Source organism: Colossoma macropomum, unplaced genomic scaffold, assembly GCF_904425465.1.
Source record: "Colossoma macropomum unplaced genomic scaffold, Colossoma_macropomum, whole genome shotgun sequence".
NCBI lineage: Eukaryota > Metazoa > Chordata > Actinopteri > Characiformes > Serrasalmidae > Colossoma > Colossoma macropomum.
In genome coordinates, this window is record NW_023494784.1 from 36946264 (window position 1) to 36963228 (window position 16965).

Below are 16965 nucleotides of genomic sequence, written 5' to 3' on the forward strand. Positions count from 1 at the left end.
TGACCCCCCATCACAGGACACGAAAATCCCCATTAACCCACACATCCAGATAGAAATCACCCCCATAACACATCGCTGTCGTCGGAAGAAAACCTCGTATCTCGAAATGGTAACTTTACAGGAAAAGGAAAAAACATACTTTACCTTTAATGTAAGTCAATGGAACCAGAATGTTTCCAAGTCATTTTGGTCCGTTTCTTTTGGCCCATTCATCATGGAATTTATATACAATGTAAAGGACAACAGGCAATTTTATGAGGTTTCTACGAGGTTTTCTTCCGACAGCAACGACATACTCAAATTAACCATGAGCGTTATTTGCACATCCCCAAAAGCCCAATGCGCAGCCATTGGCAGAACAATACATAGAAATAGTCATAAATAGTTTCTCTATTTATAGTTTCTGTAGTAACGTAATCCACCGTTTTCTCCAGCACTGAGGGCTGAAAGAGCGGCTGCAGTTCCCAAGCACGCTCTCAGAAATAAAGGTACTAATCTGTCACTGGGGCAGTGCCCCTCTTGTCATTGCGGTGGTACCCTCAGGGGTACATCTCAGTGTATTGTTTTTTGAGGAAACGTATGATTTGGTCTTCTGGAAAACCACGGAGCTAAATACACACTTATTTACGATAAATCTGACACTTTTAATGGCTAAGTTTTACATCCATAAGCGTTCTCAGGCAAAAGGCCCGATTTTATTGACTTTGAAAAGAAGATGGAACATTGAATTAATCCAGCCTTTAAAACAAAAACTTATAAAAACTGTTAAGGCATGTGTGCACTTCGACGGTGTAGTTATGCACATCCCATACACTGTTAGAAATAGTGGTTCTGTGCACATTTCTTGTTCATCAAGGTACGAACAATATAAATGTTCTCTCAAAGGTACAACAGTGGTTTTAAGGTCCAACTGTGCACCTTAAATACGTTTTTTCAGGTGAAAAGTACATATTTGTATTTTGATATACATGATTTTATATATGGAAAAATGGGTTTTATATATGGAATGAGATGTACCCTTGAGGGTCCCACCCCACTGACAAGAGAGGTACTGCCCCAGTGACAGTTTAGTACCTTTTTTTCTGAGAGTGCAGCAAATGCATTCATGTATATGAACACTGTTATATGTGTATATTTAAATGCATCTGATGTTGTGTGCTTTGTTTTGCTTTAATATAAAAAACCCACCAGTCAGATGCGTCTATTATAAGTGAAACGCAGGCGGCGGTAAAGCACAGACAGACCGCGCTCAGGAGGCGGTGTGAGAAAAGGAACAGTCCGAGTGAGTGGAGCAGCGGCCGCACACGAGCGCGCAGACTCCGGACTGAACCGTCCAGCGGACACACGTGAGAAACCTGAGAAGAAATGCTGAGCTCTTCGCAGATGGTCCTGCTCGCCGGCTTCTGGATCGCCGCGGCTGAAGGTGAGAGTGAACCTGTCCAGAAAGTTGGCGACATGTACTGAGTGTGTCTTGCGAGGTGATGCACATTACAGCGTGTTTTGGACTGTTTTTGTGGTTTATGTTGGTTGTGTTGTCTGTTCTGACTGGCGAACTGTCCGTGCTGTGTTGAACGGTGCGCAGATTCATGGGCGTATTCACAACTGACAGCTGCTGCCAGTTTTATGTTCCCCGTGTTTATTATCTGTACATTAACTCGAGCAGTGAGCTACATATATGAGCAACGGAACACACGTGCCAGCAATGAGTGCACCATAAAGTAGCAGAACTCACTGGTAAGAATGAGTGTCTGGATACTTTTGGACACACAGCGCCTCATATTACACATATTACAGGTAGAGCTGAAAACAAGAGTCTAGATTTTTACAGCTGTATCACACAAAGAATGAGATTGAATAGTTTACCTGGATCACCTTATCTCATGGGCTAAATATCTACCATCATCAAAAAAGTCCCCATATGACTGGACTCTAGATTACATTAATACGTGTGAACCTCTCACAGCCTTCAAACTGTATATTTTCACTGACATCTGTTCAGAACATGTACACCATTAAAATCAGCAGCAACATCAGCAACTTACTCAGCTTTGATTTTTACTGTAATGTATTTCACCAGTAATCATGCTGATCACTTCATACAGAATCAGACATTATTACTGCATTACACAGTTAAACAGCTACACAGCCTCTCACAGTTAAAGACAAACACCAAGGCAGAGAGACAGAGGAAGAGAGAGACACAGAGGGTGAGGGAGAGGAAGACAGAGAGAGAAAGAGAGAGGAACAGAGAGAGTGAGATAGATAGACAGACAGAGAGAGTTAGAGAGACAGAGAGAGGGCAGGGAGGTGGGGAAGGATCAGATCAGGCCAGTCGACAGCACGACAGAATCACTGTCCAGAGTTTACTAAGAACCTGTATTAGACTAGATTTATTTAGCCGTTCACGACCGTTTATCCCCAAAACAGCAGCTAAACTAGGCTGGATGTTAAACGGTAAACTGTGCGCTGTGGGCGACCCCTGTTAACTAAAGTGTCTGACAGACACTTTTTAAAAATCGGTAAATCTTCCCGTTGTTTGAGGTCAGCTATGCAGGCCTGAGAAATCTGACCTTAGCCTGACCATATATGCTGAGGTCAACCAAGATGTTCTTCGTATTTGATCAACCTCTATCAGATCAGTTGCCAGATCTCAGGCTGTATTTGGCTCAAGTTACTTACTGCAAGCTTACAGATGTTTTGAAGTGATTCAAAACCATCAGTGAACTGCAGTATCAGTGTCAGTAATAAGGACACTGATACCTCTGTCTGAGACCGCAAAGCAATTTCTGATGCACAAGCACGTGTAGACGGAATATAACATGATGATGGTGTCAGCTGACAAGCATCAGTCTCTAGCACATTTCAGTACTGGGCCAAACTGGAATTTTAAATTCTTATATTAAAAATGAATTGCCTGTTTACATAAAGTGCTACAAAGAAAGTGAAAGGTAACTGTTTAATACAATGAGTGTAATATGTATACAGTCATGCCATAAAATGTTGGCACAGGTGTAGCAGTAGCATTCAAATACAGTGTTACTGCACTTACCTGTCTCATGTTATTTGCATCATAAACTGCAACACAGATCTACCAACATAAAAATAATAAATTGGCCAATTGTCAGTCACATGTTTGGAGCAAAAATCTTTCTCAGGTGAATGCTGGAAGTAAATGGCTCTTGGTCATGTGACCAGTTATAAAAATATAACTGACATATCAAAATGTTCACATGAAATCAAGACAACCTGTAGTTTAAATGAATACTTAATAAGAATTTTACAAGTCTTAAACAAAATTTCACTCTCCCTTGTGACCAGTGAGATTAAATTTTCCCCAGTTTCACCTGTGTTTGTTGTTAAAGGTAAACCTAATTTCCCTCAGTAAACATTGGTGTTTCGAAATGTACTCTTCACTCCTCAGCCTGTACAGTCCATATATGGACACTATGCTGCAAAAAGCTTTTTTTGTGATGCATTCAAAAAAACATTTACATATATCTGCCTATTTAGCGGGCGGCACGGTGGCACAGTGGGTAGTGCTGTCGCCTCACAGCAAGAATGACCTGGGTTCAATTCCCGGCTAGGTGACCAGGGTCATTTCTGTGTGGAGTTTGCATGTTCTCCCCGTGTCTGTGTGGGTTTCCTCCCACAGTCCAAAAACATGCAGTCAGGCTGATTGGATATGCTGAATTGCCCCTAGGTGTGAATGTGTATGTCTGTCTGTCTGTCTGCCCTGCGATGGACTGGCGACCTGTCCAGGGTGTATCCTGCCTTCCGCCCAATGACAGCTGGGATAGGCTCCAGCACCCCACCGTGACCCAGAAGGATAAGCGGTTTAGATGATAAATGGATGGATGGATGCCTATTTAGCCTACAGCAGTTTAGCTCTGCCCACTCACACTGAAATTATAAGGGGTGTTTGCTTTTTGAATGAGGAGCAATACAGGACAGTAACAAAAACAGCCTGTTTAACTCTCAGAGATAAAGAGAGGTTGGAAAATGGTGATGCAGAAATGAATTATGACTGTTTTTGGCACATAAAGCAACACATGTTATAAATGGACTTCAAGTGGGAAAAATAAAACACAAGACAAATTTAGGAAATGAGTCCTTTAATTCAGCTGTTATGCCTCATTGGTTTTCATTACAACAATATTCCTCACTGGCTATTCATTAAAACAATATTCCAACTTCAAACTACACTTCATAAATACTGGTATGTAGTATCTAATTAAACTCCATCCTCTGGAACTGCCGCCTCAAACCAGTGTTTATTCTAGCATCTTACTTACCTGCCTTATTACCCCACTTATCGGGCTGTTACCTCACTGATCCCTTTCTCTGCCACTATACACCCTTTAACTGCTGCTGCACTCAGCACTTTAACTTTAGACCCATACTTTGCACAATGTAAGGTTTACAGGTATGACTGTGTGTGTGTGTGTGTGTGTGTGTTTGAGTGAGTGATGGTAGGAGTGCATGTTTGATTTTATTTTATTTTGTTATATTTTATATTTATTTTATTTTATTCACTACATGTAAATGTTTGTCTGATACTGTGCACTGTGAGCTCCTGTAACTAAAACCAAATTCCTTTGTATGCGTAAGCGTACCTGGCCAATAAAGCTTGATTCTGATTCTGATTCTGATTAAGAGTGGTGAGATGGTCCACAATGACTTCAACAGTTTTCTAGCTGTTAAACTAAGCAAATGACTTTGTAATGTTCTGATTTATGCAACGTTTGTATATTTATTTCCTCTCTCAAAGTGATTCGTGTTGAGGAAGTTGACAATGCAACTCATGCTGAAGAGTATCGATGCATTGGCGGTGGTGACGTTGCAGCCACTAAATACACCTGGCACAGGTAAATGAGAAACTTAAATAAACTTTCCTAATAACTTCGAGAAAATATTGAAAAAGAAAAAGTGACACATTGCATTATTAAGAAATTGTAGATGGTAATAATGATAATTATGTACATGAAAAATATAGAAAGGTTTGAATGTTGATATCTGAATTTAAATCTGTATTTAAATAATAATTTACCATATTTACTCATATTAGTTTTTTCTAGCAGTATAACACCAGCTCAATGTGGGCTGACTGAACATTGAACACTGAACAACTAATCTTGCCAGATTTTGGAGTTTGAATCAGATTGCTTTGTGCAATTTGGCTACTTCAGGGATTTAATCCAATACAAAATCAAACAGAATATCTTGTAAATAACAGCCTTTTTTAAACAGACTTTTAAATTTCACAAAGCACTTTTGTTGTAACTGTAAACAAATGACTGTTCTGCAATTCTGCAAATCCTAAAAGTCTGTTAGGAAGTAAGGTCATTGCAACTTCAACTTTATTAAATGTATATTAATATCTGGCTTTTGGCAGTTATTGCTTCATCACTTGATGTGTTACACTGCATTTAAGCAGCTCCAAAATCAGGAGTGCTCAGCTCGAGTTTTAAAGTCAACTCTCTGCTTTCTTTAATTCTCACAACTTAGGTTAGTCAAAATTGTCCTTTTTAAATAAACAAAAAACTGACATTTATAGCACTGCATCTCAGTTAGCTTAGCAAAACGGCTTAATCTGAATTTATTAATAAAATGAAAAAACAGCAGTGAATGTGGTTCCTCTTTAAAATCCTCTTTAAAGCAGAAATTGCTTTTTTTTATTTTATTTTATTTATTTATTTCACTTGATTTTTATCCAGTTATTCCCCCAGTTAAGTGCCTAGTCCATTGCTGTTCACTCTACTGACTCGCGACTGTACTGCAAAGTACAGCTCAAACCACATCATCAAGTTTTCTGATGGCACGACTGTGGTGGGTCTGATCAGCAAGAATGATGAGTCAGCGTACAGAGAGGAGGTGCAGCGGCTAACAGACTGGTGCAGAACCAACAACCTGTCTCTGAATGTGGACAAAACTAAGGAGATGGTTGTTGACTTCCGAAGAATGCGAGGTGACCACCCCCCACTGAACATCACTGGCTCTGCTGTGGACGTCATCAGGAGCACTGATGTCCACATCACAGAGAACCTTACCTGGTCCCTCAACACCAACTCCATAGCCAGGAGAGGCCAGCAGTGCCTCTACTTCCTGCGGAAACTGAAGAAGGCTCATCTCCCCCCTCCCATCCTTACCATGTTCTACAGGGGGACTGTGGAGAGCATCCTGCATCATCGCCTGGTTTGGGAATTGCACTGCCTCTGACCGCAAATCCCTACAGCAAATAGTGGACAGCTGAGAAGATCATCGGGGTCTCTCTCCCCTCCATCATGAGCATCTACACCACACGCTACATCCGCAAAGCCACCAGCATTGCGGACGACCGCATCCATCCCTCACACAGACTTTTTTCACTGCTGCCGTCTGGCAGAAGGTACCAGGGCATTCGTGCCATCACTGCCAGACTCTGCAACAGCTTTGTTACTCAAGCAATCAGGTTTTTAAACTCACAAGGACTGATCTGAATACCTAACACACATACTCTACACTCACACACACACACACACACACATACCTCTTTTGAGGCTCTCCTTACACTGTCTGGAACATTGCTGCTAACACTGTGTTTACACTGTTTACTCAAGTACTACCTCAGTAGCTGCTGTGTTTATGCATGTTATCTGACTGTGTAAACTCAGCTCACAGCTTGTTAAATATCTCTGCACCGTATTCCACTACCTCATGTCCAGAAATGAGTGCTGTGTCGGTGCTGCACTGTCCTGTCTGTTTACTGTGTCTAGAGTCTGTTTAATTTATCGTATTTATTGTATTGTTTCTAGTTTAATATTTTGTTTGCACACTTATGTCTGCACGTTTGCACTTTGTACTCTTTTGTTTCATGTTGCACCTTGTTCCTGGAGGAACGTAATTTCACTCCACTGTGTACTTGTACATAGATGGAAAGACAGTAAAAGTCTCTTGACTTGACTTGACTTGACATACCTCACTAACAGGCAACAGTTTATCAGCATCAATGACTGCACCTCCTCCACTGCTCCTCTGTCCCAAGGAGTCCCCCAGGCTTCAGTGCTTGGTCCCCTTCTCTTCATCCTCTACATGCTCCCCCTTGGAAATATCATACGTTGTCACAGTCTCCACTTCCAGCACTGCAATTTACTCCACCCTGACAAATTGTCTTACTGAAATGAAATCCTGGATGCAATCCAGAACACTCACAATCTCTGCCTCAGCATCGATAACTCCACACTGTTTCCTTGCTCACAAATCTGTAACCTTGGAGTCACTTTTGACAGCATCTTGTGCTTTGAACATCATGTTAAGCACATTGCCAGAACTGCCCTTTTCCACCTAAAGAACATAGCTCATTTCCACCAGCACTCTCCTTCTCTGCTGCTGAAACTCTAATCAATGTCTTCATCACATCCAGACTCCGCTATTGCAACAGCATCCAAAATCCACAGGAAACGCCAGTACATTTATAACTCTGCTGAATGCTTCCTCACCCACTGCCGCTCTCATGACATCACTCCTGTCCCACAACGAATCTAACTCGGAGATCTCCTTCTGACTCACAGAGCTCTCCACAACCAGACCCCTACCTTCCTCACTGCCCCACTTCATTACCACTCTCTTTCCCGCTGTCTCCACTCCACAGGGGCTAACCTTTTGTCTCCACCACTAAGGACCAAGTACCAGACATGAGGTGACAGAGCCTTCTCCATAACTGACCCCACCATCTGGAACTCTCTCCCCAAATACATTTGAGACTGCACTGATCTGTCTAAGCTCAAATCACTGATCAAAACTCAGCTTTTCAGAACATTATTAACTTTTTTCTTTTTGTTTAGTATTTTGTTTGATATTTTAAACTCATATAGGCTACGTTCACATTACAAGCCTCATTGCTCAAATCCAATTTTTTGCTCAAATCCGATCTGTCTGACACGATGGTTCACACTCATTTAGGTAAATGGTTCAAATCTGTCCATAATGTGAACGAACTGGCGTCCTGAAATGACCCACATGCGCACATCCTATTCAGTAACGTCACGTGAATGAATCACGTGCATCATCAGCAAACAAACTAACGAGCAGCACGAGCTTCACTGAGAAGATAATTAACTCTGATCAGCTCTCAGCTTCATTATTAGAGCGAGACGAAGGTGAAAAAGGTGAGATGTGATACATATCCGATCTAGGACCACATATGAAAGTGGCTCAGGCCGGATTTGAAAACATCAGATCTGAGTCACATTAGAGCAAAAAATCGGATGAAGCTGGGCCTGCTTTGCACGTTACAGAAAGCAAAAACAGCAAGAACGTTCATTTACTCTTAATGTAAGTAGATGTAATGAGATTTTTTCCTAGTAATTTTCAATTGGTCTACTCCTGAAATTGACACAATATGCTGCTGAAAATGACAAAATAAACAGCTGCTGTGCTCAAAATATGCAAAACAAATTGAAAAATATAGCCACAAACGGCAATTCTGGGCTCCAAGTGTGTATCGCTTTCATAAGGACTTGCAGTTTGGCCCACTGAGGTTTAACAAGGCATAATCCTGTTTGGGCCTGATTTACAGACAGAGGGGAGTCTATCAATAGGCCTTTATTTTCCATAAATGTTGCGCAGTGGTCTTTACACATGATATATGCCAAAGTTCATACGTACAGGTCTGTTGAGTTTTGTATAACATGCAAGAGATTTGGAACAAAGCCGTCAAAAATATAACCTTTTCTGACATAGTTTTCAGTGTTTAACCACTTTTTATGCATGCCATAATGAGACATTGTACACCTATAAGGGGCCCTTTTGAAGCCAGAATTTGTCAAAGGGACTCTATAGGTTATGATTATTGATCAGGGGCCCTCAACAAAAATGATTTTCAAGTTTTGCTCAAATTGACCTTTTGTTCGTGGTATAATAGGCTGTAGACTTTCAATGAACAAAGTAAAAAACTGGACAAGGATTCCAATTTGTCATTTTAAAGTTTTTTTCAGAACAGAGAACTGAATCACATGGCAGTGGTTCTTTATCTGTAGACTACTTAATATAATCATAATAGGATTTGTAAAGTTTTTCAGTGTTTTGAGCACTTGAGCATTTTCTAGAGGCCAATTTGGGCCAAAATGTGCACACTTCATCAGGGTCTCGATGTATACAAGTGTTCCAAATTCAACAAATCTAACTGCTGTTGAGCAATTAAAGTTAGAAATGCCATAGCTGCAATGATAGACACAGCTTGAACCCATTCAGGTCTTGTTTGAGTGAGACTAGAGGCCCCTAATGAAGGTCTCTTTCTAAACTGGCATGGTTCCTAAAAAACTTGGTTAGCTTTTTGGACAGTTGTCTTAAATAGTACTTTATGCAGTGGTTCCTGGGGTCAGTCCTGGGGACCTAATGCTCTGCACATTTATGGACCAATGTTTTCGTTACGTACAGCTGTATGCAAAAGTTTCCATAAAAATTCAATTTTGTTGATTTTCTGTGTGAGTAAGTACAGTTATTCTCTATTCTCTACAGGGTGTGTCAGGCTCCAGCCCTCATGGGCCAAAACACTGCAGACTTCAGCACACAGCATCATTAAATGCACCTGATTGAGCTCATTAGCTAATTGGCAAGGCCTTCATGATCTTGAGAAAGAGAGCTTCCTAAGTTGGATGTTACCTAAAGGTAAGATAAAACGTGGGTTCATGTTCTAGATTACATAAGACAAAAGCTTATAAACACAGTTCTATCAGCCTAGATCAGGGGTTCCTCTTTGTTTACACCCACTTACACCTAAATTACCTCATTAACAAATGCCTGGACCTCCTGGTGGGTCCAGACTTCTATTACTACCTCCCAAAACTCAATAAATATAAGTTAGCCATTAGCATTTTTTTTTCATTTAGTTAATAAATACCAAGTCTTAGGATCAAATAAACCTCGTATTTTGGAGGTCAAGCCATTTAGCTAACGTTGGCATTACTTACTTGCATTTTAATCCAGTTAAGCACCAATTAAGATGGTCTAATCGTTCATGCTCTTTTTTTCAGCAGTTTTGTGACTGTGGACTCTGCCCATCTCTTCATTGCTGATCTTCAGGGATGAATAGACGTGCTCATGGGCCCCACACCTATTTTGTTTTTCTGTATCCCCCCCAAACATACCCCAGTGTCCTCAAACCATGCAGCCATCACACAGACATAAAGACTGGTTTGTAGTTTTAACTTAAAGTAAGGAACTGGCTGGATGTTTTTAAGCCAGTTTACTTAATTTTATGAGCACTCAAGGTTCAAAAGCCAGCATCTGTCATAATATGAGAGTGTGTTAGTAAGTAAGTAATTTGCCCATCTGTGAAGGCACCATTAATGCTGAGGGCTATGTACACATTTTGGAGCAACAAATGTATTTCAGTGAAATCCCTGCATCCCTGCTTGTTCCAGCAAGAAAACATCAAGCCACATTCGGCATGTGTTACTACAGCCTGGCTTTTGTAGCAAGACAGTGCAGGTGCTACAATGGCCTGCCTGCAGTCCAGGCTTGTCTCCTATTGAAAGCGTGTGGTGCATTATGAAGTGCAATATACAACAACAGGAACTTTAAGCTTTAAGCAGCAAGAATTCTTCAAGCAAGAATGGGAAAAAAAAATCCACTTTCACAACTACAACAATTTTATTATTAAAGGAAAGGTGATGTAACACAATGGTAAATAACATAAAAGGCAACAGTCATTTTCAAATTACGTCAAAAACTGAAAAACGATACAAGGTTTTCTTCCGACAGCAGCGATTGGTCATAAAGGATTTGCAAATCGTCGCCGTCTGCTCTTATTTTTATTTTTCCTACTGTTGATTCTTACTTGCACTTTTATATAAACAAAATAAACGGTTTCTGTATATCTTAAAGAAAGTGCACCCTCATTGGATAACTGGAATCACAACTTTCCTGAGCACAATTTGATATCATTCCGTGCAAGGTGACCAAAATATGGCTGGAGAAATATACAACACAGATGCACCGCCGGGTAAAGCGGGTACAGAAGCTCAGTGAGTGCACTGAGAAAATCAATACAATGTACAATTATGAATTTGAGGACCACATTTTCTGCACAAATGAGCCTCAACCATATGTTTTAACCTGAACACACATGTGAAGCATTGCATCAGTTTGATGCTGGACCCACCAGTGGTCCTTTAAGCCTAGTCTTGTACTAAATTGCAGAGTGCTGATGGTCAGTCAGTGGAAATTCTCTTTAGTTAAGGTTTGTGCTGCATTTTGCCCCACACTGATTTCTAAAGAGACTGCTAACAGTTGTGTGCAGAGGATCATGGGAAGTGTAGGGAAACAGGTGTTAAGTTAAGAATTTCTTAAATTTGTGCAAATAAGCAAGAAATTTCAGAATATTAAAATGTCTAACAGTTGGTGAGAGAAGTGATTCACTTTTCTTTAATGTAAATGGAGCCAACATCTGTGAAACAGACCCTAAATGGCTGGAAGAGATCACCAGCTGATTGTTTCCTGGGGAAAACCCTGAAACCTTAGTAAGGCAACCACCAAGTAATAACAGCTAAACTGGACTGTTATAAAGCTATTGTTCTGGTTCACAGCTGTTCGCAGCCTGCAGCTGAGTTACTTGCACTTTTATGCTTTAGTTCTGTCCACATCAGGGGCCTATACATAGGGTGTCTACAGGATGTTTGCATGACAGTTGAACACCTTTATAATGCGGTTTTTACTGGACGTCCCTGCAGTGAGGTGGAAACAGTTGTGTTTAGTTGCATAACGGTAGCATAAGACAAAGCGTAACCGCTGCACTTTAGCCTAAGAGTAAGAGCATGACAGTAGTTCAGACAGGGTTTATTTTAAAGGTAAATTCATGAAGGTCAGAGCATCAGTATCTATATCCATGTAACTGTAAAAATGACATTGACATTATTGTAAAAAGGAAAGAAAATTAGAAGAGAGTTTCTTAGATAATTACGTATAAAATACAACTAATTTATAATACTTTAACACTTTCAGTCTTTCCATACAACCATCTTCATAGCTTGTTGTATTGGTCATATTATAAACATTGCTCCTTGCTTAGTGGTGGCTTTTGAGGGTCATAAGCAGAGATGTCTTCAGTATGCTTTATAAAGGTGGGGCTGGTCTCAACCGGAGTGAACACGGCTGTGGTGTACTACAAAAGAGAACAAGCTCATTAGACTGTAGAGGAGAACATCATTATAACACAGAAGAAGAAAAGGAGCTTCTTGTGTCTTTACCTGATCTGTGTGCTTTACAGGTTTTCTTGAACCTAAAAATCATAAAAACATAAATAATAATAAAGACTGTTTCAGGTCAAATCATACATACATAAATAAATAATATTTTTACTGTATTAAGTTCTGAGAAAATATAGTTCAACTGTGTTTAACGGTTACAACTGAAAAATGAAATAATACATGACATCACTCACATGTACGTCCATGTAGGCTCAGAAAAATTATTAACATCACAATAGTAACCAGACTGAAGACACCTGAGCAGATTATAATGTAGGGCATCCGTGCAACAGTTGCTTTACTCACACTGACAGTAGGGCTGGCTGTTACAGGGACAAACATCACTTCTGAAGAATTTCACATGAGAAAAAGACAATATATAAGTGATTAAAAAAAAGTGAAACATGAAAAATGTTGATATAAAGGTAATATTAAGGAAAATATAAAAGTGAAAATGTAGAAGTGATGAAAGTCATTTAAATCTATGGAATTGACAGACTTCCATAGAAATATTTTTTTTATTCTTTATTATTTTCTAGTTCTTATTATTCTACTCTAATCATTTTCACAGGCCAGTTTTCATGCTAGAACCACAAAACTTTGAACCTATACACTCTACAAAAACACTGAATTAGCACAACAAAATAAAGTCCACTTCCAATAGCTTTTTCTTGTTTACCCAACTTCTGTAAATAATTAGTTACACTGACAGACAACACAAAAAGACATCTTTATCCAGAGTGACATACAGTTTTAATCATGTTACAGAGGTAGACAAACATCATGCTCAAGGACTCTTTTTGATGTAGCAGAGAATAAATACACACACATTATATATAAGTCAAGTATGTTGACAGACTTTCCCTTCTAGATCTTTTAATAATTGTTGTAAACAAAGTGTGTCTTCTTTGTTTAAAATATTGGTGCTTTTGTGTATAAAAACTATTTTACATGTAGAAAGATAAAATAATTGCTGCTCAATGTAAAAACAGATGCTCTTACTTGCAGTGGGAGTCTCTAAAATGGTATCTGTGGAAGATAGTTACACCTTCAGATCAGCAGTTATTATGTTTATCACAGTAAATAACGTCAGCCTAAACTTAGTTATAAAAAGTAGAGCACAATCAGCTCAATGTCTTACCTGAGACAGACACATTAATGTTGTGGCTTTCTGATGTAGAATTTGATCCGGCAGCTACACATCTATAAAGGCCATCATCCTGAACTGATAAACTCTTGAAGCTCAAATATGAGATGATCTCTTTCTCGTCTGCAGTAGACCACTCCTGTGTAACTGTTACTTGGTCTGTTTCGCTGACTGGTATCGACTTGTCTGTATCTTTAATACGAAACCATCTTACAGTTGGAATCTCCTCACAGTATGTCACAGGACAGGGGACTCTTAACAGGCTTTTACTGGAGCCTCTATAAACAGTGTTCTTGCGAACTCTGACTGCAGGAACACACAGACCAGCAGGACCTACAGGGAACAGAGCAAAACTTCAGTTACCTTTCAAAGCAACAAAATATACTCCAGATGAAAAACTGCCTCTCCAGTCTTAGAGCACCACAGAGTTAAATGAAATCGAGTCAGGATGTGTTCTATTTTGTGCAAATACTGATAGAGAAGAATGAATTAAAATCTGATAATGATTTAGAACACAGTGTGTTATTGGCCTGTGTTTTTTTTTTAATTGAACCTGCTTGTAAAATACTTTCTGGATGATTTAAAATAAATTATCCTCTAATAATATCACTGAAAAAACACAAACCTGGATTAAAAAATGCAACATTTTAATTAGAAGATGTTTAATTTTTTTTTTGATCTTTTAAAAGCATTTTAGGATTTAAAGATGAATATATTATGTAATTACTCTGTTTCACTCCAAATACATGGTTAAAAAAATGTATATATATATATATATATATATATATATATATATATATATATACTTTTTTTTAGAATTACAAAAGTAATAAATAATTATCTTTAAATATTAAGATGTTTTTAAAAATCTATTCATGTGTTTTTCAAAGACATCTTGCTACTATGCTGAAACGTTTTAAAGTAATGCTTTAGTTTCTTTTGCACAAAATCACTCAAAACTACAAACAGCAGTTAAAACTATGTTAAAACATGCCATTTTTTAAGTAATCAGAATTGGCTTTCATTTTCTGAACTAAAGAAATTATATTATTAAAACATGCTGTTTACTGGCTGTTACATAACAGAATTAACTGTTCTGGGCTTCTAGGAAATAAAACTGCATCAAATAATAAAATTTTAGATTTCTGAATGAAAAATTTGTGATAACTACAGTGTTCTCTACAATGGCCGCATGACTATATCAATTATACCGTCAGACAATATTGCTTCTAAGCAACAAACATATTTAGGCAAATTCTCATATGTGATGCTGAAAATAAAATTACACTGACAGATGTTAACTATACTTTGGATCTCTGTCCAGAACAGCAGTGCAGTATGTCATCTACGAGTTGCACCATATTAGAAAGACGCATTTTAAAATGCCCACCAGAAGAGATTGTAACCAAGTGTTCTGTTGGTTTATTCCTCTCATAAATTCATGCATTATCATTAGTCATGTTACATAACTTTGTAAAGCATGCATAGTGAGTATGTTACCCTGAGGCAACATTGTTCTGTAGAGGGTTAAAATAATTGTATCTATGAATGGAATGCAACCTGTGCTAAATGTAGAAAGGCTGACTTACCTTGTGCATCTACAGTTACAAACAGACCAAGACCCACAATCATCAGAATCATCAGAAGTGAGATCTCCATAGTGAATGAAGGGTTGATCTAATCTTTACACAGACGGGTTCAAAACTAATGCAGGTTCAACTTCAAAGCTTCACCATAGAGCCAATCACTGTGTACTCATCTCTGACAAAGCCCCCCCAACCTTTCATACACAAACTCAAGTATGGTCCACATGACCTATTTTATCTTTCATTTAGATTTGATCTGCTGTTCTTCATGACGTTAAAAGCCTTTTATATCCTCATATCTGCTAAAATCACTCAAAAGAATCCTGACAGGGTTGTATGAATACACAGTCCTGTATATATCCCTACACACACACACACACACACACACACACACATATATATATATATATATATATATATATATATATATATATATATATATGAATGGTCAGATTTTGTTCAGTAATATAAGTTTCATGTTACTATTACAGGTCATTTTTATGACTAATTCCGTAATGTTTGTTTTCATGACAGTTTTTGTCATGCTAATTATCACTACATATTTTAGTTAGGCGTCGTGACATCAAACATCATGGCATCTGTCATGATACTTAATGGTAATGATAACATGACACTGTTATATTACTAAACATGCCACTGTTATGTTGATGTTGTGTAGCAGGGATGAAGTGTTTTATTTATCAATTATTATTCAAATATAGAACAATGACACTAGAGTAACACTTTTAGCCATTAATTAATCCACTCTTGACCCAGACCCAGTTTTTTTGAATTTTGGAAATTATAGAACCTTGTGATACTGTGATAAACCCTTCATTATTGTATATTTGTTGTAAATGCATATTTTCCCTGTCTCTTCTGACTATTAACAGAAACTTACAAAAAGATTGTTTATTTAAGATTATTTTGAGGTTTTTGGCTGAAATCAGGCAGTCTTTCTGTGGTTTTTAATGGACATCGCTGCAGTGAGGTGGAAACAGCTCACATCTTAAACCTGACGGTCCAACCAAACACTTCAGCCTAAAAGACTAACAGCATGACCATAGTTTAGACATAGTTTATTTTTCTCATCAGGGTCTGAGCATCAGTATCTATAGCCATGTAACTGCACAGGTAATCACATTAACAATATATAAAAGGGCCTCAAGAGAAGAAAAGACACATTAGAATTACTTTTGAGAATCCTAAGCAGAGATGCTTTCATTATACTTTGAAGTGGTGGGGCTGGTTTCAACCGGAATGAGCACTGCTGTGGTGTACTACAAAAAAGAACAAGCTCATGAGGTTGTAGAAGAGGTGACCATTATTATGAAAGAAAAAGAAAATGAGCTTCTTGTGGATTTTGTTCTGTTTGACAGATTTTCTTAAAGCTAAAAATATACCTAAAATCATATTACTGTATTAAATACTTGAGCAAATATAATTCAACTGTGTTAACTTGCATATATGCCCATGTAGGCTCAGGAAAGCAGCTGTGGTAGTGACCAGGCCAAGGATACCTGAACAGCTTAAAACATAGGGTGTCTGTGTGTTGTGTCGTTTGAATGAAGTAACACACAGGGACAGTCATGCTTCTGCTATGAGAAGTGCTCTTTATTGAACACACTGGCAGAAAAGGCGCATGCAGAACACTGAACTTTTGGCCTACCACCTTTCAAACTACTGGGATGACAACCCACCACATTCACAACTGAGTTAAGATCACTTATGTCATAAAGAAATTAAAGTGCACAGATTGCTGAACAATAGACACAAACAGAGAGAGAGTCAAAGTCATTGTTTCAGCTGGGGGACGGGACATTTCCCAAACAGTAAAGCCTTCATGAGTTCATGTCACATGAGAGGAGCTGCAGAATCAGAATCGTTTATTGGTTTATTGGTTTATCCAAGTATGTCGACACATACAAGGAATTGGGCTCCAGCCGTTGGTGTCTCTCTGCATGCAGACAGCGTACATATCATTCACAAACAATACGTAATATACAAT

At 38.6% G+C, this 16965-nt stretch overlaps 1 protein-coding gene and 1 long non-coding RNA gene across 2 annotated transcripts; one reads left to right on the forward strand and one right to left on the reverse strand.

The window, feature by feature from the left end:
• Positions 1-1273: 1273 nt before the first annotated feature.
• LOC118810472 lies at positions 1274-10107 on the forward strand. Its single transcript, XR_005007423.1, has 4 exons — positions 1274-1423; positions 4769-4865; positions 9496-9645; positions 10011-10107. It is a non-coding gene; the product is annotated as an uncharacterized LOC118810472 (long non-coding RNA).
• Positions 10108-12354: 2247 nt separating this feature from the next.
• Positions 12355-15030, reverse strand: LOC118810841 (B- and T-lymphocyte attenuator-like). Its single transcript, XM_036574935.1, has 3 exons — positions 14961-15030; positions 13366-13704; positions 12355-12571 (listed from the first exon to the last, which is right to left on the reverse strand). The coding sequence occupies exons 1-3, from the start codon at positions 15028-15030 to the stop codon at positions 12411-12413; spliced, it is 570 nt and encodes a 189-aa protein (XP_036430828.1). The 3' UTR covers positions 12355-12410.
• Positions 15031-16965: the final 1935 nt, after the last annotated feature.